General features: G+C 37.6%; 5 protein-coding genes across 5 annotated transcripts; 3 read left to right on the forward strand and 2 right to left on the reverse strand.

Moving 5' to 3' along the window:
• Positions 1 to 419: 419 nt before the first annotated feature.
• PCOAH_00014730 (GcpE protein) lies at positions 420 to 2,870 on the reverse strand (the record flags this gene model as incomplete). Its single annotated transcript, XM_020058282.1, has 1 exon — positions 420 to 2,870. One exon carries the CDS (start codon positions 2,868 to 2,870, stop codon positions 420 to 422), a length of 2,451 nt encoding a protein of 816 aa, XP_019913728.1.
• A 3,548-nt stretch (positions 2,871 to 6,418) lies between these two features.
• On the forward strand, positions 6,419 to 7,504 carry PCOAH_00014740 (Uncharacterized protein; the record flags this gene model as incomplete). The annotated part of the gene is made up of 1 exon (XM_020058283.1): positions 6,419 to 7,504. The coding sequence occupies one exon, from the start codon at positions 6,419 to 6,421 to the stop codon at positions 7,502 to 7,504; it is 1,086 nt and encodes a 361-aa protein (XP_019913838.1).
• Positions 7,505 to 8,444: 940 nt separating this feature from the next.
• Positions 8,445 to 11,051, reverse strand: PCOAH_00014750 (Uncharacterized protein; the record flags this gene model as incomplete). The annotated part of the gene is made up of 1 exon (XM_020058284.1): positions 8,445 to 11,051. One exon carries the CDS (start codon positions 11,049 to 11,051, stop codon positions 8,445 to 8,447), a length of 2,607 nt encoding a protein of 868 aa, XP_019913871.1.
• A 2,170-nt stretch (positions 11,052 to 13,221) lies between these two features.
• PCOAH_00014760 (Citrate synthase) lies at positions 13,222 to 14,724 on the forward strand (the record flags this gene model as incomplete). Its single annotated transcript, XM_020058285.1, has 1 exon — positions 13,222 to 14,724. One exon carries the CDS (start codon positions 13,222 to 13,224, stop codon positions 14,722 to 14,724), a length of 1,503 nt encoding a protein of 500 aa, XP_019913741.1.
• Positions 14,725 to 17,375: 2,651 nt separating this feature from the next.
• On the forward strand, positions 17,376 to 20,289 carry PCOAH_00014770 (Pre-mRNA splicing factor; the record flags this gene model as incomplete). Its single annotated transcript, XM_020058286.1, has 5 exons — positions 17,376 to 17,587; positions 17,620 to 17,803; positions 18,000 to 18,088; positions 18,931 to 19,017; positions 19,122 to 20,289. The coding sequence occupies 4 exons, from the start codon at positions 17,699 to 17,701 to the stop codon at positions 20,287 to 20,289; spliced, it is 1,449 nt and encodes a 482-aa protein (XP_019913806.1).
• Between the last annotated feature and the right edge of the window lie 1,790 nt (positions 20,290 to 22,079).

Here is a 22,079-nt window from a genome sequence, read left to right on the forward strand (position 1 = left end):
CGGAAGGAGCGCTGACCTTGGTGATGCACCTGGTGAACGGCGTTGTTTTTCGTGCCCCTTTTTTATCTTTCAACGGTGTATCGATACACAGCAACGTGTCAGTGTAGCTGTACGGGAGTATCACCACATTGCAATCCTTCCACCACTAATAAACGTAAAGAAAAAATTTTTAAAAAAAAATTTTATTTTGCAAAAAGTAGAAGTGCTGCAAGTTGGCAGTTGGAGCGGTGCTCCCGTTGGGGATACACACTCTCCTGATGGGGAACTCTTCAAAAAAAACGTGTCACCCCAGGGTCGGGATCACCACAATGTAGCGATATATGCGCACCGCGTAACATCATCGAAAAAGGAATTCAATGAGGTGCAGGAAGCGCTAAGAATGTGCTGTTGACACCATCACCTGGACCCCCCCCATGAACCTACGGGTCCTGCCACTTGTTGTATTTCTTAATGAGCTCTACAAGTTTGTCACAAGCGTCCTCCTCAGGGATGTTTCTCTCGACAAGTTCTTTCCCATAATAGAGGTCGATTTTTTTGGGGCCACTTCCAACATAACCAAAATGGGCATCTGCCATTTCACCAATGCCATTGACAATGCATCCCATGACGGCAATTTTAACTCCCTTCAAATGACCAGTGAGCTTCATAATTTTCTGTGTCGTTTCTTGTATATTAAAAAGGGTTCGACCACAAGAGGGGCAGGAAATATAATCCGTTTTGAAAAGACGAGCACGTGTGTCCTGTAGGATATTCAAGGTGAGAAAGGAGTTTAGTGCAACCCGAGAGCGAACTTCCTCTTTAGAATTTCCATCCGGTTTTGTGTACCCATCTGTGACATTTATTATCAGCCCATCTCCCATTAAGTCGATTAGGCAAGTGCCTACGTAGAGTGTTGAATCAACTAGCATGTCGTCATAGTTGGTAGAGTTCACATTCGCATAGTGCACATAAGGCAGGTCTATATTTAGGGAGTTTACAATTTCGTTAAACCGTCTGGTAGCTAGGACATGTTCGTGTATATTATCTGATTTGAGAAGGAAAAATAAGGGACGTGGGTTTTCTTTCCCTTTAATTTGGTTAAAAACATCTTCAATCAGTTTCGTGTCTTCCTTCCCGTTCACCATTAGTACGTACCCCTTCGCCGTGCTCTGCAGTGGGATTTGCCCCTCGTTCTTCTGCAGGATGGTTTTCACACGATTCAGGTGCAGATAAAATAGGGTGTTCCTGGCAACGTGGTCCATGTCATGAGTGTATCCACTTCCACTCGTGCTTCCGCTTAGCATGGCCACGTCCCCCTCATCGTACTCCGCCAGTAGGTGTACGCCTGCCTCTGCTAATTTTCCTACGGTCGCCCATGACTTGCTGCTTAGCTCCCCCAATTTGGGAATAACAACAATATCCGTAGATTTGACGCCCTTTTTAAGGTTTCCATTTTGATCCACCTCTAAATTCAAGTCTTTGAAAATTTGCAGTGAATCTTCCAGCTCCTTATCAGTGACTACGTTTCCAATGGTGAACTCTTCATGCATCACGCCTTCCCTCTTTTCGACTTTCCTTTTTGTCAATTTGTTATAATCTCGAAAGTGCTCCTCGAAGTTGAGTAACGTGGAGGAAGTATTATCCGCTGGGGGGGGAGGAGAAACCCGACCGTCTTTTTCGCCAACCTCATGGTCATCATAGAAGACTCTTTTTTTTAAGTTTTTAATCAACGTTTTGCATGGAGTTAATTCATTCCAGGGGTCTTCTGTTAACGACATCCTGATGGTGTCTCCTATCCCGTCGTACAGTAGCGAACCTATCCCCAAGTAGGATTTTATTCTTCCGTTATCCCCAAACCCTGCTTCCGTGACGCCGAGGTGCAGGGGGAATAACAAGCCGTTGCCCATCCTCTCATATTGTCTAGCCACGAGTAGCCTATACGACTGTATCATAATATACGCGTTGGAAGCCTTCATCGAAAAGACCACATTGAAAAAGTTGTTCTGTTCACACAAATCTGAAAATTCGAACGCTGATTCGACCATGCCTAAGGGGGTATCCCCATAGTAGGACAGCACCCTAGAAGATAAAGAGCCGTGATTTGTTCCTATCCGTATGGCTCTATTCAACCTCTTACACTTTTCAATCAATGGAACGAACTTTTCCCGGATAAATACTTTCCCTTCATCGAATTCTTCCCTTGTTTTGTATACTTTGTCGATCCATTTTTTCCTTCCATCTACGTAATTTCCTGGGTTCACACGGATTTTATCAAATACATCCGCTGCCATCATAGAAATTTTCGGATTAAAATGTATGTCTGCAACAAGCGGAATGGTAATATTTTGAGCTAGCAATTTTTCTTTAATATAATAACTCGCCTCTGCTTCCTGGACCCCCTGGACTGTCAATCTGACTAGATCTGCCCCCAATTCTTTGCACTTTTTAATTTGATTAACGCATTCATCTACATTTTTCGTATCACAGGTGGTCATGGTTTGAATAGCTATTTTGTTGTTGCCTCCGATTTTGATATTTCCGATGGTCACTTCCCTTGTGGGGAGCCTCCTGTACTTTTTTGTGCACTCACAGTATTTCTTTATGTCTTTGATGAGATTATATTTGTCTTCATCCGATAAGGAATTCAGTGATTTTATTCTTTTCATCTCCTTCTTCTTCATCTTCCTCTTCTCTTCCGATGAGAAAATTTTATTGTGACTCTTCTTCTGAGTGGTGCCCAACAGAAACAGGTAGACATTTTGCTTGTCTCGTTTGCTAGCGTTTTCAAATATGTTAGTGGGAAGACCTTTGGCGGGCACTTTTTTTCTCTTTATTTTGGCGCAAAAGCAGAGCGCTACCATGAAAAAGAGTAGCTTTTTTGCGTGACCCATTTTATGGGGATCGGGACACTCACGTGAACGCACGTTATGTATGTCTAAGTGAGTAATACATGTGTCACACGTATCTTCCAGTGTACCTCCGTGTGATTGCTTGTGTATACCCACACCGGCATTTGCGAACAACGAAAAAACGACTTTAACGGCGATCTAACTGGAGAAAAAAAAAAAAAAAAAAAAGGGGGTCCTTCCGCAGGTAGATAAATACCTCGTTCTGCCAAGGAGGTGCTCCTTTTTTTTTTTTTTTTTTTTTCCTTCTGTATATTTTGTTTTTTCCCCCCGAAAGGGGTTATCTAACTGCTTGTCCTTTATTTCGGGAATCTATAAGAAAAGCTTACTCACACATTGCATCTCGCCGTAACTTCCCTTATCTTACCTTACCACATCATCACCGGTTCTGCAAATCTGTTATTATTACACTATTACACCGCTCCAAATTTGTGTTTCCCCTCAAGATGGGAGTAGGTCTGCTTCTCCTTTCGCGCAAATTGTTTTTTTTCTTTTTTTTTTTTTTTTTCCCCCAACCTTTTGTAGAATCGTTTTTAGGAATATGGTGAAAGGTGCCTTCTTGGGGAACCCCTCATCATTTTAAAAAGAAATTGCCACACCTTGACCGAATATTCCAATCCATTTGTAGAATCTACCAAATAACATTTTTTTGATTTTTTTTTTTTTTTACTTTAAAAAGTTTGCCCGTTCGCCAAGTACAGTGCAATAACTTTTTATATGTACACCTAACATTGGTTACCCTTTAAGTTTTTACAAAAAAAAAATATATATATAACTACTGGAAAGCATTTGGGCGATACACGGTAGAGCTTAAATTGGGAAGCACCGAAATGGGCATATGTAAGAAGTATGTAGTCCATACGATCCGAACGACTAGCGAAAAGGGTGAAGATACGTATACCCATGTAGGTGAAAATTTTTGTGGAACTCACTTAAAAATTAGGAATGCTGTACTTTGTGGAGTTAGTTACTTATCCTTGTATTGTAGAGTGCTGTTGCCTATGCAGTTATCTGCTTTGTTGGTAACTCGCTCCAGTGTAATGTTTTGAAAATTCCTCTAAAATGTGACAATTTCTTTTTGTGTTCAATTTTACAAACGACGGAGGTGGAACTGTGGCAATTTTCTCATCTATGTGTAGATGCGCCTATGTATATTAATGTGTACGTGCATACTCAGGCACACCGCTCATGCGTGTAAGCGTTCATGAAATGTGTGAGCCCATTAAACAGCGTGCCGAATATTTCCCCACCAGCACTGTCGCCAAAGGGGGAAGAAGGCGCATCTGACAACGCTCCCCAGTTGTTTCGCCACTAAATCTCACATTACTCCTTCGTTCTTGTGTTAATTTTTTTTTTTTTTTCTTTTTTTTTAATCCTACATGCATTACTACGCACATCACATGCCATCATTTTGGTCATTTCCGGGATAGCCAATTTTTTTTTTTTTTTTTTTTTCGCGCCTCATATTATTATCAAGTAAACAAAGCATTTCTTATCTTTTCCTCTGAAGCGAATAAACTAGTGAATCCCCCAAAAAAATAAAATTATAAAAAATTTACAAGGATGAAATGTTCCTTTTTTTACCAAATCGAACTTGCGCTTAACAGGAGGGTACACTTCCCCCCCCCCCGCTGCTATGTGACACACATCTTACAAGATAAACGAAAACCGGTGCGGATGCATGCCAAAAGGATGTCCTCATAATATGGTATCCTCAAAACGCACCTGTGTGTGCACAGCGTATGCGGCACACATTGCCCTCAACATTAAAAGGAAAATGTGAAAAAATTAAAAGCTTTGCTCCGACTGTTGTGAAATAAAAAAGGGGAAGTGCACTTCCCCCCCCAACCCCATGCTAGTTTCAAGTATGTGTATATATTTTATTCATATTTCTTCAAACAAAAAAGAGGAAAAAAAAAAAAAAAAAAAGTTTCATCTTAAAAAAGAGGGGAAATTTTTTTCTCATTATTCCACACACTTTTACCTGTACATTTGTTACATTTCTACAACGAAAATTTTTTAATTTTTTTTGTTTTCCCTTTTAATAAAGATTAAATGGTTACATTAAAAAGAGCCCATGTGTGTTATCCACTCAAGCAGTGGTACCTCTTCTGCCTTTCACGAAGCTTAGCTCGTAGCTGTACAGCTTTTGCAACGTCCTGCGTCGCTGTTTCACAAACTGGTGGAGGAGCCAAAGTGCATAATTTAACTTCGTCAGTGGAAGAAATAGCACAAATATACAAATTTCAAAATGTAGAAGTTAAAACAGTTTGTTTTCTCTTTTTTCAATTAAAAGGAGGGAAAGCACTATGTGAGCGTGAAGCACATGGACGAATACACGCTTCCGCCGGGGCACTTCATCACAGTTTTTCAAACAAGACATAAGTTTCGTAAAAAGCGAAATACGTCTTAAAAGGGGGCGAAATAAATGACAGTGGTTTCCTGGAATAGATGCAATTTCGCAGAGGTGTTCTTCCCTTTTTAAATACGCTGGTGTGCATACTTTTAGTTTAAGCGAGGCTGAGCTGTTCGTATCGACGTAGGAACGCGCGCAAATCCGCAGCTGTATACGCATTTTTACGCCGCTCTACATCGCAATTGTCGATAATGTCCCATTGGTGCGCAAATTCCTCCAAGAGGAAAATTTATCCATTGTTTCACTTCATTTGGATTTTAGCGGCGGAGTGGTGTAAATGAAACTAGCTGTGAAAAAATACCTGTCTGTTCAGGCAAATTTAAAAAAAAAAAAAAAAAAAAAAAACAGCTATATGTGTGCATGAAGTGCGCCTTTTTTTTTTTTTTTTTTTTTTTTCCTTTAATATGAACAGCCAGACGTGCGTAATTTATTGAATCCCATCACAACACGCGCTTTTAAAAAACACGTCTTTCTTGGGAAACATTACAACTGTTTATTTTACTTGGATATGTGTACGTACGTAGGTGACGCTTTCGAAAATCGTTTTGCCTTCTTCATATTTGCGAATAAACCATTTCGAGTAAGTCTTTTTTTTTTTTTTAAAAAAAGGAAAAACACATTAAGAAGGAGGTTCTGTACTTATATCCTCCCCCAGGGTGTGGCACTGTTCAGACAACCAACCAGAAATGCACTGTTGTAATTACCCCCATGCGTCTTCTGCGTAACAAAGGAGTTGCATTTTTTGCTTAAAAAAGACTCACGGGTTTATTTTTTTTTTTTTCTTTTTTTTTCCGCATTTCAACGTACGTACATCAGCTGCCCACTTTTTGCGGAAAAAAAAGTCTTTCCCGAAGAGGCTTAACATTTGCATGTCAACATATTTTTTCCCAAAAGGGAGTACGAAAAAACGGGAAAGTAACTCGTAAAATGTTAATCATAATTTATGATAGTTGAGTATTTAAAAAATTGCACGCATGCACAACAGTTGCAACTCTTTTGAAAAAAAAAATTTTTAAATCGCACGAAAGTGGGGAGAAAAAAAGTACAGGGACTATAAACCTGCGGAGGCAGCATTTACCAACAGAAACTCGCAAACCATCGTAATTTGGAAGTCACGATGAATAACCAGTTCATGAATGTTCCTATTAAGAAGGCCGTTTACGCGTCAAGTGTGGTGGAAACGGGGGGAAACAAGCCGCACGCTGGTGATCAGGGTGGCAACAACCAGTGTCCAAATAGCCAATATGCCAATAACCAGTGTCCAAATAGCCAGTATGCCAATAACCAGTGTCCAAATAACCAGTGTGGAAATAACCAGTATGTGAATAACCAGTGTCCAAATAACCAACACGGGCACAACCAATTTGCGCACAACCACTGCGCCAACGCGCCGCACCCCAACGCGCCCAACATGAATTACAACTGCCCATACCCAAACATGCACAACTACCAGCACCAATACCCCATGGGCCCGCCCCAGCAGCAAATGCACATGTTCACGAATGACTGGAAGAGCATCCTGGCCCCCTTAAAAAGTTGTAGAATCAAGCAACAATTCGATGACAGAGAATTTCTAGCTGATTTTGCCATGGGAATGAAATTAGACTTTAACAATAGGTACTTAGTGCTAGATGCAGCCACGGAACTGCTTAAATTTACAGCCATTGAAAGTTCAGACTGTTGCAATAGGAACTGTTTGCCCAAAATGTGTATTCCTATAAATATGAAAATATTGACCTATGGAAAGGAATTAAGTCGGCCTGACATTATGGTCGAGAAGGACTGTTCGTGTACCATGTTGTGCTTAAATAGGCCAACGATTAAAATGTATGGATTTTCAAACAATAATAATAAGGAGCTAATAGGGACGATAAAATCTCCCTTCAGTTGTTGCTCATACAAATTTGATTTATATGATTCTGCCATGAGGAAGATTATATACATGGATGACACCTGTTGCCAGCTTAGTATTTTATTTCCCTGTCCATGTGGTCCTTTTAAATTTAGCAATTTTTATTTGCGAGATGCAAAAACAAATGAGAAGGTCGCTCATTTGCAGAAGGAAGTTCCCTTCTTGAAATTTGTAAAACGGGACATCGACAACTATACGCTCAACTTCGAAGAGGTGCAGAACCCCGAGTGGAAGATGATGCTCCTGGCCTTTTCGCTCTTTCTGGACTATATGTACTACGACAGGAAGTGAGGTAGGGGAAGCAAAACAGGGGAAACTCCATGACGAGTCATTTAAAAAAAGAGCTAAACTACCCACCACCAACAACAACAATATGAACAAGAACAAGGACCGTTTTACAAACCGAACTTGTAACGCAGAAGGAATATGTTTGTCCCTTTTTTTCCTCTTTTTTTTTGTGCACGCTGTTAACAATGAATGTTCTCAATCGAGAAAGGATTTTTCAGTCGAGTAAGGATTTTTCGGTCGAGAAGAGATTTTCCCGTCGGAGTGCCCTCGGGGCGAGAGGATACATCCAAAGCGGGGAATGCGTCGAAAGGTACGCTCAGCGTAGACTTCTTGGGCTTCAGCTGCTTCTTTGTTTCTTTCGCGTTTGCCATTTAGGGTTTTCCCTTATTTTATTTTTTTTTCTAAAACGAAAAACGTTAATCATTGCTACCACGGTGTGGCTAACCTGTTTGGGGCCTGCACACGGCCCGGATCCCTATGTTTCTAAACACATGGGAAGGCACGTCTCCTTTTATTTTTTTAATTCGAAGCGTTTTACTTTTTATTATACGTATGCATGTATACGCGCGCCTGTTTGTGTAGGACTACTTTCTCAGTCCGCATTTTTAATGCGTATCAGGAGGGTAATCCTAACTGAGAAAACATAGAATTTGCTAAAATTAAAGCGTTAATTTGGTGAAGTAGCGAGGGGGCGTGCAGCCATGCAGTTATGCGGTCACGAGGCAGTACGCACTGCGCAGAGTGAGCCGAAACAGAACAACAACAAAAAAAAAAGACAAACGTAAAACGCGAACGCGATTTCTAGGGACGAAAATTCCTAGAGGGGTTGACATCACTACAACTGTATGGTGTGGACATCGTGGCGCCGCTGCGACTGATCGGGTGTTACACCTGAAAAACAAACCAATTAACTAACTGGAGACCTGCAAAATAAGCCGCTTAACTAACTGGAGGATTCCTCTCCCAGGTCGCTGGAGCTTCCCTCAGTCATGCTCGATCCGCATTCTTCAGCCAAAAGCAATTCCCTATACTTGTGAATTTTCCTGTGGTACTTTTTCAGCACTTGGTATTTCTGCTCACACAGAACGAAAGCGTCTTTTCTACTTCTTTTATTTTCTTCATCCACATTTAGTTCTTTCAACCAGTGCTCTTTTGTTCTGAGGAAGAATTCATTTAAATTTTCATTGGCATCAAAAATGAAGCCTCCACTTTCTGCCTTTATTTTATTTTCCATTTTTTTTATTTTATCAGAAATGATCAAATTTTCTATTTCCTTTTCATCCTTATCTTCATCGTCTATGGAAAGGGAAGAGCTCAAATCACTTTCTTCCACATAAATGTCATCTAAATTTCCTTTATGTACTAGTTCCCATTTTTCTCTTTTGAAAATGTTAATTTTCCAGTGATCACTTAACATTATTTCGTTGTTTTTGTATTCATACATACCACCTAGTAGGTGCAAAGTTTTGTTCGTTACGAATATGTGGCTGTTGATTCTGCCGATGGGCTCCACGTCGTTTATTACGAACTTGGTTTTTTTTTCTTCCTCGTTGGTGTCAGAGTCGGGGTCGGAATGGGAATCGGTTAGGTCGTGCTCCGCGCACTCTCCTGGTGCATCTCTTCCCTCAGGGGGGTCGCCCCCATTATGAGGGTCATCATGATCGCCATTTGGAATGCAGCATTTTTCGAACCCCTTTTTTCCCCTTTTCGAATCGCCCACGATGTTAGTGCTGCTCGCGTGTGCCGACTCCTCACACTGCATAAACACCGAATGCGAGTCGATTACCTCGTTTGTCGAGGTGCCCATTTCTTTATTCATGTTTAACGCATGGGAGTTTCCTTTTGGGGACTTTTCGTGAAATTCCTTTTTCTCGTTGTGCAATTCGTTACCACTTCTGTTTTCTGCGTCTTCCTGGTCAATCTTGATCGTTTTTTTATTTCCATTTTCGTCAAAATAGACAAACACGTTGGAGTAGTACTCCTCGTCATTATTTTCGCCGTCGGTGAAGCGACTTGAATCGTAACCGTCGGATGCGGAGTCTCTGGAGGTGCCGAATCGACCTTCTCTACTTTTGCCTAAAGAGTCTTGGTCCCCCGGTAGAAGCTGCTTACTGCTGCTGCCGCCGGAGGGGGAACCCGGGTTGGGTTCTCCGTTTCGTTTTTTTTTATTTTCCTTTTCGTTTCGGTTAACCTCTCTGACATCGTTATTTCCCTTCAGGCTGAGGTAGGACCAGTGCTCCTTATTCATGTCAAACGAGTATAAATCGTTAAAGAAGATGGACTGTATGTTGAGTGATTCCTCCAAGGAGGAAACATTACCGGTGGGGGTGCTACTCTGCGCTGTCGCCTTGTTCGTGTTATTTTTCTCCACCTTGTCAAAAACACCCCCAAATAAAATTAACGAATTTTTGTAAATGCATGTGCTGAACCCAATTCTCTTCGATGGTTGGAAGATACTTTTTTTCAGTTTTTTAAAACTGACCAGGATGTTATTATCTTCCCCAGTGTAGTTTATATTTACAACCCACAAGTCATTGTAGTAGGCCCCAATGGCATTCCTAGAAGTGTTTTTTATCTGAGCATACCCTCCATATATATACACCCTTTGAAATTTCATATCGGTGAATAGACTAACGCTCGATCTCTTAGATGGCATATACGAATCTAAATCGAAGTTTTTAAAAAAGGTGTTCTTCACATTTTGTGATATTGTTTTATCTCCCTTTTTCTTTTTTTCATTTTTCGTTGTGTTTACCGTATTTCCAGTGCTGGTTGCATCTTCCTGGGTTAATCTCCTAAACAGGCAGTCCAAATATATGCTGGTTAGGTTTACCCATTTGTTGCTACTGATTACGTACATGTAAAGGTCGCTAAAGTATTCTACTGTCTTCCCATTATCGAAAAAGCCTCCAAACATAATTATGGAGCTTTTCCATAAAATCATTCGATGGCCACTCCTAGGGGAGGGCTTTTCGTCTCTTTTGTTTTTGCATTCTATTTCTTCAAAGGTGTTATTTTTTATGTCAAAGGACCAGAAATCGTTGTAGTGAAAAAATTGTGTGTTCGTGCATAGTTCCCCCCCAAAGATGTATAACTTTTTATTGAAATAAACCGCTTGGTGTGAACATCTCGGTTTGGGTTTCTTCCCTGTTGTGAAATAATACTTCCACTTATCTTTCACTACATTGTACTTGAACAAATCGTTGTAAGCCAGCAGTTCGTGGTTATTATTGTACTCTCCACCGAATAGGAGGAACTCTTCTTCGTTGATAAACGTGACGGAACAGTTGGACCTGGGGCTGGGTTTTTCGCACTCCACAAATGTATTATTACTTGTCGTGTTCACATTTATATGTCCATACTTATCTTTTTTATTTAAATTTTCGTAATACAAGCATATGGTTTCGAAATCTGCGTCACTTAACACGTCATGGTTGCCACTGTTGTCGTTTTTTTTCTTCTTCGTTTTCAAGGACTTCAACTTTTGCTTTTCTTTTTTGAGTTTTATCTTTTCTTGCTTTTCTTTGCTCTTTTTGTTTTTCTTCCCCATTTTGTCAATGCGCGTGTTTTTTCTTGTCCTTCATCACATTTGCGTGGGGGGGGCAACTGCTTCGAGATAAAACATGTACCTCTTCTACATAATGTACTTAAAAATTGCATACGCGTAGATCGGAGAGCGTTCCGCTGTGACTTCCTTTCAGTTGTCACGCGGAAATTTGAAAATGCCTGTTCGGTTTGGCATCCAGTTTTACGCGGTGGAAATCACGCTCGTCGAAAAGGCGATTCCCTTTTTTGCTTCCTCGGAGAAGTGCCTCCACTTCAACTTCGTTTATAATTTTCGTGCGGCGCAGGGCGGACCGGTTGTGGCCTTCGCTAATCCCGGGTGGCTACATATTTTAGGGGCGTTTTCTTATCTTCCAATTTTTCGCTTGCTTTTCATTCTGCCGCCATTTTACTTTCCCCCAGGGGATTTTTCCCTCTCGCAAAATGGCAGAACGGGATCATAAATATGCACTTTTCTGTAAATTGTAATTTTTTTTTTTTCATGTTTGGGTGGCAACGACGAGTGGATTAATACGACAACAAAGCAACAAATGGGGATATGCCAACTGTTGACCATGTCGTTTTCCTTTTTTTTTTTAGCGCTCTCCCATTTTTGCATTCTTCGCATTTTGTCTTTTCACCAAACGACGTCATCTTACATCGCACTACTGGTAAAGAATAAACCTTACCATTTTTATGGGAGTATAGAAAAGGGAAATTTTGCACGAATGGGCGGAACAAAGGAAAATAAAAGCGAATTCCATTTTTTCTTTTTTTTACCAGCTTAGGGAAAATGAACCAAGTTTTGAGAATCCACGAAAGGGTTACTTCGCTTTTTTTCCCTTTTATTTTCCCAAATTGTTATGTTCACCAATTTGTGCAGACCGAACCAAATCAATAGCAAAAGTAGGAGGAGACGCCCCAGGGGTCACGTTTATACATTTTTGTCCTTTCACCCCTCAACGCCGAATGGAAAGTTTTCCTAACGCGACGTTCATTTTTTCAGTCCCTGTTACGCGCAATGCAATGTAGGTAACCTATAGGGTGCACATATATTTTTACATATGTGGGCAAAATAATGGAGCACCAGGGTGGACATCTGTATGAACACCTGCCTACAATCCATTTTATGCGGTTTTCCTCAAAAACGTGCTCAAAACATGCGAGGCATAGTTCGTGGCGATTGTTGCGAATTGGGAATTTTATGTTTTGCAAAATGTGAATTCAATTATTCACACAGCTCAGGAGTACCAGATACACATGCAAAAAAAAGGGGGGGAAAGAAAAAAAATTTTCTGAGCATAAAAACAAGTAAAAAAAAAGAAATAAAATGATCACGTGGATGCATGAAGAAGTTTTTAAAATTTTCATTTAAAAGGAAACTCGGAAAAAAAAAAAAAAAATTGCTGAAACGTTTTACACAAAAAGTAGGGAAAAATAACAAACCCTTCGCGAAACGTATGATATTTTTTTTTTCTTTTAAAAAAGTTCAAGGGAACATTTTCAAACCTGCGATTGCACATATAACACACATGCTTGTACATTATTGCAACGCAAGTTTCCGTTTTTCCCTTTAAAACGAGATTCACGCGTGTGCCCAACTAACACTTCGAAAGGTAAAAGTTTCTGTAGTTATCCTACACACCACTCTCCGCCATTACTGTTGTAACCGGAATGGTTCAATCTTAATTTCCGGGGCATTTGTTCATGCGTCGATGTGTACGCCGTGTGAGGCAGGGGTCAAGGGGCTTTCGTTAATCGTACTGTCATGCGGCCATACCGCTACATGGCCACACCACTTTAATGTTCTTTTTTGTTAGTTCCCCAATTTGACCGCCCCCAGTTGACCACAACACCGCGGTGGAAGAAAAAACAAAAAAGACCCACAGACGTATCCCCTGCAGAGGTACACACAAACCGTTGCATGCACACACGTGTGAAACCATTCCCTGAAACACATACACCATTTAGCCATAATGATAACAATCCAAGGCATCACAAGCCGGTACACACGATGCAACACAAGTCGTGACGCAGTGCCGATGAAAAGGTGCAGACTCGAGGCCCTATTGGGGCGTCACTGGGAAAAAAGAAAATATCATGAAAAAATATGTACGAATAAGGAACGAAAAGTGGGAAATGAGAAAAAAGGTTTTTTCAGTTGTTCCAATGTTCAAATGACACCGGCTGTAAGAATGAAGAGGGTGAATACAAACACCGTCATACACTTCTCAAGTGATAGTAAAAATGAATCAAACTTGTACTTAGATAATTATGCCAAAATAAAAAAATACATCAACAGTATCGATAACGAAGAATCCGTTATTATGACAATTTTAAAGGAGAAAACGTATGACTGTATACAGAAGACGCGAGAAAAATTAAAAGCAATTATGCACACGTACCCAAACACCCCCATCTCGATTTGTACCCCAAATAATGTTATTGGGGGACTGAGGAACACCATTACGTTAATCACCGATACATCTATTTTGGAAAAAAGAAAAGGAATTTTATTTAGAGGGAGAACTGTAGATAAAATTTTAAAAGACTTTCCAAAGTGGGATGAAAACTGTGAATACCCTATGGCAGAAGCTATGCTTTGGTATTTATTAACAAAAGAAATACCAGCAGTTGATGATTTGAAGCTTTTCTCAAGGGAGTTATACTGTAGAGCTAAAAAAATGCCATCGTTCGTTTTTGAATTTATAGATAGCATTCCTACATTCACACATCCAATGAGTCAGTTAGTGTCTACCGTTTCGTTCCTCGAATCTTTGTCTTTATTTAAGATAAAGTATTCTGAGGGTATATTAAAAAAGGATTACTGGAAATATATTCTGGAAGACGCTGTTTCTTTAATTGCACAGATCCAAGTTGTGTGTGCATATATTTTTAAAAGATCTTTTATAGATAATAATATAAAAAAAGGGGAAGGGATGAACCTAGATATTGATTTTGATTGGTCAGCTAATTTTGCAAAATTAATTGGCTTTGAAAATAACGAAGTAAAGGATTTGTTAAGACTATACTTTCTTCTACATAGTGATCACGAGGGGGGAAATGCAAGTGCCCATGTATCTCATTTGATTGGAAGTACCTTAGGAAATCCCTACTTATCTTTTTCTGGATGTGCTATTGCCTTATCAGGACCTTTACATGGATTAGCTAATCAAGAATGTTTGAAATTTCTGTTGGATATAAAAAAACAACTCGATGGTAAGGAACTAACTTATGGATTTATTGAAAAGTATGCCAAAGATTATCTCAATTCTGGAAGAGTTATCCCTGGATATGGCCATGCTGTGTTGAGAGTCCCTGATCCTCGTTTCTTGGCCCTTCGAAATTTTGCCTTAGCACATTTTCCAAATGATCCCATAGTACAAATATTAGAAATGTGCTATAAAGTAATACCAGGAATTCTGTCTGCCACTGGGAAGGTCAAAAATCCGTACCCAAATGTCGATTGCTATAGTGGTTCCCTCCTGCACCATTACGGTATTAAATATCCTGAATATTACACTGTCCTCTTTGCGCTTTCTAGAGCCATCGGGGTAATGTCCCAGTTGGTGCTATCTAGGGGGTTAATGTACCCATTAGAACGGCCCAAATCGGTGGACGTGCACAATTTGAGGAAAATATGCGAAAAGAATTATGTTAAAATTGAGGAATTCGAGTAGGACCTATTTACAGGGCGAGCATTTAATCCTAGACTGCACACATGTATTGGTGTAGGTGATGGGGGGGGTATAGTTCCCCTTCCTAATTCCCAATCGGAGTACCTCTTAGGGAACGATTAAGCGCATCACACGTACATGTACATACATACATATATATATGCTTGTATGCTTACACCCTTTTGCTACACCACCATTTGAGGTGAAATAAACAGACGGAGAACTCCCTCCAAGTTCATTCCCTTAAAGGGAGCGCACCTTTTATGTTTTTAATTTATTCGAATGAAATGCTGCCCCGAACGGACTTTCTTCACACGTCCCAGCGATGCAAAATTTTCTTCTTCCCCGAATGATTAAAATGGTGAGTCATATCATAACAGTAATGTGCTTTAAAACAACAAAAAAAAAATTATCCCTTTGGTTATTTTTAAATGTCTCCATGAATGACTTTACTTTCATGGCGCGAAATGACGTTCAACAGGGGGAGGACGAAAAAATCGTCACAGAAAGAAGGCTATTAATTTTGATGCACTTTGACATGGCCTTTTCCATGTTCACATTTTTTTTATTTGGATTAAGCTTGGGCATAATGATCCACTCATTAGAAAGACAGTGCGCCTTAAAAATGAACATAAAGGACCAAGGTAAAGACATTCGACGCGTTTATCTAATTTATGCAGGAACAAGAGCGCACATAAATGGTGCAGACAAAAGTAGCACTCGTTAGGATCCACCCCCTCCGTGTACTCTCAGTTATCCACAAATGTTAGTGAACATTTGGAAATCCCCCAATGGTACGTTTTTTGGTGGCATTATTGCGTCATCGACGTAAATTCCACAAAAAGGAAAACACAGATCAGTTCTTTCTGTGTGTCTTCTTAGCTTTGCACATTCAAAGTAAAGCTTCGTACCAGTTAGTAGATTATTCTTCCTTATTTTTGAAGAGTTAATCTATGCAGCGAGAAATACAACGGGGTTAAAGGTTTGCAAGATACAACAATTTGGTGTTTATTAATAAATGCACTGCATATTTTATGCCCATGCGACAGAAGTGTTTTCACACGGGGTAGTGTGCATGCGCGTCCAGCGCTAAACGGCCAAGGGGGTTCTGCCTTACGTCTTCACAAGATCGGCATGTGTATGCGTATGGATATGCACATACACGGCTATATTCCTTCCTTTTTTCGAACGGAAGAAGCACACGTATATAAAGCGGTGGTGCAGGCCAACCTAATTCCACTTCGTTCTTTTATTTATGCCCCTTTTTATGAGTTTTTTTTTTTTTCTCTCTCTCTCCTGCGCTGAGTGGTATCCTTTGTGCATTGCCTTAAGAGATATTATTTAACCCTATAACAACGTTTTTAAATTTTGTAAATTTCTTACACCTCCAATTAGCGCGCAAGAGTTGCCCCCAGGGTGTCATGCAATTAAATAAAGCGTAGTCATCCGTAAAAATGCAAGCAAATGTACATGTATGCATATGTAATGTGCCCTTTGTACGTTCTGTATGCAAATATATGTTTGCATATGTCAATGAATACACCAATTCTGAATTGAAGTGATTCTCGCCCTAGCTGATAAATCGAACTTGTCGCCAAGCACAAACGTAGATACAACACAACCGCGATTTATTGTTCCTTTTTTATTCACGCCCGTGACACAGAATTTACCATATTTACAGCCATTTGGAGGAAGAAAAAAAAAAAAAGAAAAATTAAATTTACCTTTTGAACTGGAGAAATTATTTACACGAATAATTGATACTCTTTCAACATTTATCATTTTTTACGTTAAAATGAAATATCATTGAAGAGTAATCCTACAAGTATTGAACGGTGACATACACCGTATGCATATAAAAACCCCTAAGCGGATGTATGCATTTTGCGCAAAGGTAAACTTCATACAAGGATATGTAACATATGTTTATATTTGCTCATTTGAGAGAATTTTTTTTTTTTTTTTTTTTTTTTGAATATTCCTTTTAGTGTTAATTTTAAATCACGTTTCTCTGAACAAACATTTGTTAAGTTTATTTATTTTTTTTTTTTAAAAGAACAGATTTATGAAAATTGCAATATGCATTTTGCGAATATACATGTATTCATACCTTTTTGCGCTTTTACAAAGGAAAATGTAATTTCAAGCTAAAAATGATTGTATATTAATTGTTTTCGCCTTACTATTTTGCATTTTATACATATTCTCATGCGACATTTATGTATACTTGTATATATTCTTTTACATTTCCATGGCATATGCGCATGTATATATTACATGCATAACGTATATTCATTTAGCTGTACAACCATTTTTGAATTTTTTTTTATTTTTGCAAAGTATATATTAACCAGATTTGAAAAATAAGCCAGCGCGAAAAAACAAAAATAACCCCTTTCCAGATTTATGTTACGTATCTGCGCATGCGTTATATGCCGACATGCGTACAAGTACATACGTACGTATATATATATACACGCATTTGTATACATGATGCATTCCCCATTTGTTGTACCATTTTCTGTAAAACAAGTGTGACTGTCAAAAAGCTAGACCTCCGTATTTTGCGCTCGTTCCTATTTTGTGTGCTAAAAAGAAAAGCGTCCCGTTTTGAAAACGACAATACATGTGTGTTATGTCCTTTAAAAAAAAATGCACATTATAAAAACACGTTGTATTGGTAGTTTTAATTATAGGAGATTCATGGGTTGATTGTTGCGCAATTTCTGTTCCTTCTTGTTTTGTTGTGTGTGCATATATGAATATATTTGTATGAATAAACATATAGAAGGTATTTTCCCCTCGTTTTGACTTTGTCATTTGTGTTCGTTTTATTTCCCTCTTTGCAAGAGCCCCGTGCATTATAGAAATATATATATGTGTGTATATCTTCTTTAGCAACTTGTTAAAAACTGCTGCCGAAGAGTTAATTTGACAAGAACATCCATTTTAATGTGCTATAATTTTAATTAGTAAAATGAGTTATAAATCCTCCAGATACAGCAGAATTTCTTCGTGCATATATGTGGGAAACTTACCAGGAAATGTCGTAGAGGATGAGGTCTACGATTTATTTTCCAAGGTATACACACATCTTACTCGAATTTGTGCCATCACTACTTTGTTATTATTTTATATTTTTTTTTAATAATTTTATGTACTTAAAGAACAACGCGTTTAATGAGCATATTCGTGGACATAAAAATTGTACCGCGTAAACTTCGCACATGTGCGATTGTCAACATATTGTATTCCCCTTCTTTGTCTCCTCCTTTCAGTATGGACGTATAAAATATATCGATGTAAAAAAACCCAGAGCTCCAGGTGTACCCTATTCGTTTGCGTTCGTTCATTATTTCGATTCCAGGTAAGAATGAGAGAAAAGCGAAAATGCCAGAAATACGTGGAGAACGCGCATATATATATTATATATATGTATAAATAAACATGCATATACGCATGCACCTGTGAACAGATACGTGTAAAAAGCGTGACATGTCCTATTGTATATATACCCTTGCAAAGTTCATCACAGTAAGTTGTAATGACGTTGAATGTTATTAGTTTTCCAGAACAGTTGCCGGGGAATGACGCATCAACGATGGGGGGTGGTCTTCATTTCAATGGACACATGGGCACGCATTAGTTCCACAATTTACGCTACGTATAAATAAGTAATCATGTGTAATTCCCATTTTGGAAAATTCCGTTTGGGAGATAGCCCTTTCCTTGTTGACCGTTGAGAAAGATTTAAGCCGTCCATGCGTACGGAAGTTGTGAATGATGAAAATAAAGAGCTTCATTAACTGTACACGGTTTTTACGTCTAGAATGAATATCATTTAGTAATTAATGAAAATGTTATTATTTTATCATTATTGTTATTTCGCACAAGTTATGTTTAAGTAAAAAATGACACATGGCATTTTGAATTTTACAAGAGTGTGAAATCGTTTTTGTTTAACCTTATTTCTATGTGCCCCCATATATTTATGTACATAAGTAGAACACAAAATTGTGCATTCCTGTAGTAGAATAATAAAAGAGCGAAATGTTTTTCTGTTCATATTAATTGTGCACATTGCTGAATGGTTATTCGAAAAACGATAATGCGTGGCCATCATTTTAATGTTCACACAACGTTTCTTACTCATCTATATGTTTCAAAATTAAAATTTCCCTTATCTTCCCCCTTTTTTTCCCCTATTAGAGATGCAGAATACGCCATAGATAGAAGAGATGGTTATAAGTATGATGGCGTTCGTTTGCGTGTTGAATATTCAGGAGAAAACAGAAGGTATAAATTGCTTCTTTTGTTTTAAGATCATATTTGAAAGAATTTATATTAATAAAACGTAAAGTGCATCATATTTTGTTGCTTATTCTTATTCCTTTTTACAGCTATGGAAAGTATAGAAACAAAGAAGAGGGAAGTGGCCCCCCTGTAAGAACGGAACATCGAATTATTATAAGTAATTTGCCAGAGAGTTGCAAATGGCAGCATTTAAAAGATTTCATGAGACAGTGTGGTGATGTAGGATATGCTAACATTGAGCATGGAAAAGGTGTAGTAGAGTTTATTAGCCGTGACGATATGCTATATGCAATTGAAAAATTTGATGGCGCAGAATTTAAAGTTCATGATGATGTTACAAATATTAAAGTTAAAAGAGATAGAAGAGGTTCGTCATACATGAAAAGACATCGAGAGGATCATTACAGTCCCAGACATAAAAAGAGACGCAGATATAGTGATGAATCAGGATCAGCCTCAAGAAATAGATCTAGATCAAGAAAGCACAACAAATATAGCAACTCACCCACAAAAAGAAGTAGTAAATACGACTCTGGAAGTGAAAGTGAAGGTGATAATAAAGACAAAAGCAAATATAATAAAAAAAGCAGAAGTGGATCGAATAATTCTTCTAGAAGTGATGATAGAAATTACAAAAAGAAAAAAAATAAGCATGACAAATCAAGTGATAGATCAAGTGAATATAGCGAAAAGGGAAGTGGAAAAAATAATAGCCCTAGCAAAGATGGAAGTAGGAAAAGAAGTTTGAGCGAAAGTGGTGGTGGAAGCAAAGATAGGAAGAGGAGTTTAAGTCTGAAAAGAGAAAATAGCTCGAGTAATGAAAAAAAAGGAAAAAGAAAAAGAAGCAATGATATGGAAAGTGAATCTAGAAAGAGTTCTAAATCTCCTAACAGTAACTCACCTAGAGAAAATAACACAGAAAAGGAAAAGAGCAACGACGGAAAAAAAAAAACAGTTGGCAGAAAAACAAAAAAAACAACAAACACTGCAAAGAAAACGAAGAATGCAAAGACAAATAATGATAAAACAAGCAAAAATGAGGATTATGAAAATGTTTCCAATGATGGAAATAAAAGTGATGGGGAGAAATATGTAGACGAGGAAAATAATAAAGAAGAAAATTCTGGTACAAATAAAAATGAACGAACAAAAAAATCAGCGGCGTCAGAGGCAAAGCCTAAAAGGGGGGGAGGAAGAAGAGGAAGAAAAAAAGCTACCACAGAAGAAAATGTAAATGACAATGCCAGTAGTTAAATTGAAATTTAGTAGTTTTTTTTTTTTTTTTTAATTTATTTTTGTGAATATGATAATCTTAAAACATAATCAGAATTCTTTTAAAAATTGAAAATGAAGATATAAAAAAAAAAGAAAAAATATATGTTGTAAAAATTCATATTTTAAAAAATTTTCCATTGTGTCAATTTCGTCAGAATTATCCATTCAGGATTCATTATCAGAATTATATTTGAAATTAAGAAAAATTTAGTAATATTGTAAATGTTTTTCTACTTTTATAGTTCTTGTAAATTTTTTTAATATAATCTTTTATAAGCATTTTTGTTTATTTTTAAAACAATTCTAGGAATTGTTGTATGAAGCTTAAAATTAACCTGTGCATTTTTACAAATATATACATTAAACGTCTATTCCAATTTTTTAAATATTTTAAAAAAGTTTTTATTAGAAATATGTCTTTTTTATTGGATATGTGTATGTGCTTGTTTTTTTATATGACAGCTTATAAAAAAACATATTGTATACTCAGAAAAAAAAATTACGTACATATCTAAGTACATGGTTTATTACAGATACCTAAGATGTTATTCTGTAATGAACCATGTACCTATTTGTTTCTTGTCAAACGTTTTCTCCATCCCCTTTTTCGCTAAAAATAAACCTTTACAACATAGTTGTCCAATATAAAATTTTAAAAATAAAATGTCATTTTCGCTAGTGTAAAAACATAGACACAATCATACTTTTATGTTTTCCCAACAATATACCAGTTGCAGATAATACAAAAGATTTCTTCTGTTTACTGCAGTAATTCCTTACAAACTATTATAAATGCAAAATGAAAAGAAAAAGGTTTCCACACACATTGTTATTTAACATAGGAAATTATTTACAACATGCATAAGGTTTTTACATATTTCGATGGAATTTTATAATTTTTTTCTATATTACATGCAGCTCTCTTCTTAATATTGTTCATTTGGGACGGTAAGGTTATGAGCTTGAAATGTAGAACATACATTCCATAGGTTCTTTTAAATATCTGATTTTGTGAAATTTCACATGCGTTACCCATACCCATTGTGAATATTGACAAACTGTTCTCCATTTATTTTTAACGTATTCATTGTGTGAAGTACGCTTTTAAATATAAATTCAAGTATGTTCAAAAATTTAGATCAATGGACATTCATTCTTAAAGCAATTTATGTTACAGACAGCATAACCATAACCCTTTCTTGTGCTACACTGTTGCATTTTTGCTAGAAAACGACTACTTGAACGCTTATTTCGCATTCCATTGTTTGATGAACATGCACAAATTTTTTAATAATATATCTAAGTCTTTTCATTTAGCAATTTCAATATCACCAAGTTTGTTGATTCGTTCGAGATCCCTCTTAAAACCTTTACTAACATGAACTATTTTGTACGCTGTATATAGAATAAAAGTATGTACCCTTTATTATTTTAAAGTTATTGCAATAAACGCTGTGTGTATTCCTTGTGCACTTGATACATTAAATGTAGTACGCAGAAGAAACCTATGCACGGAATTTTATTTTGGTCCATTTGAGAGACCTTTTTAAGAAAAAAAAATATAATAGACACCTTTTTCATTCCATAAATTGTATAATAGTGGCAACTCTACCTAAGTAGTTTGAAATTTTGTCATGTTTCATTAAAACACTTTTATTATATTATGTAGTTTTCATGTTAGCCAATATACATTTAACAAGACCACAAAAACATTTGAATAAGGCTATAATATGTAGTGCTATTTAAGATGTTTGTCATTCCTGAAAAAC

This window comes from Plasmodium coatneyi, chromosome 6 (genome assembly GCF_001680005.1).
Source record: "Plasmodium coatneyi strain Hackeri chromosome 6, complete sequence".
NCBI lineage: Eukaryota > Apicomplexa > Aconoidasida > Haemosporida > Plasmodiidae > Plasmodium > Plasmodium coatneyi.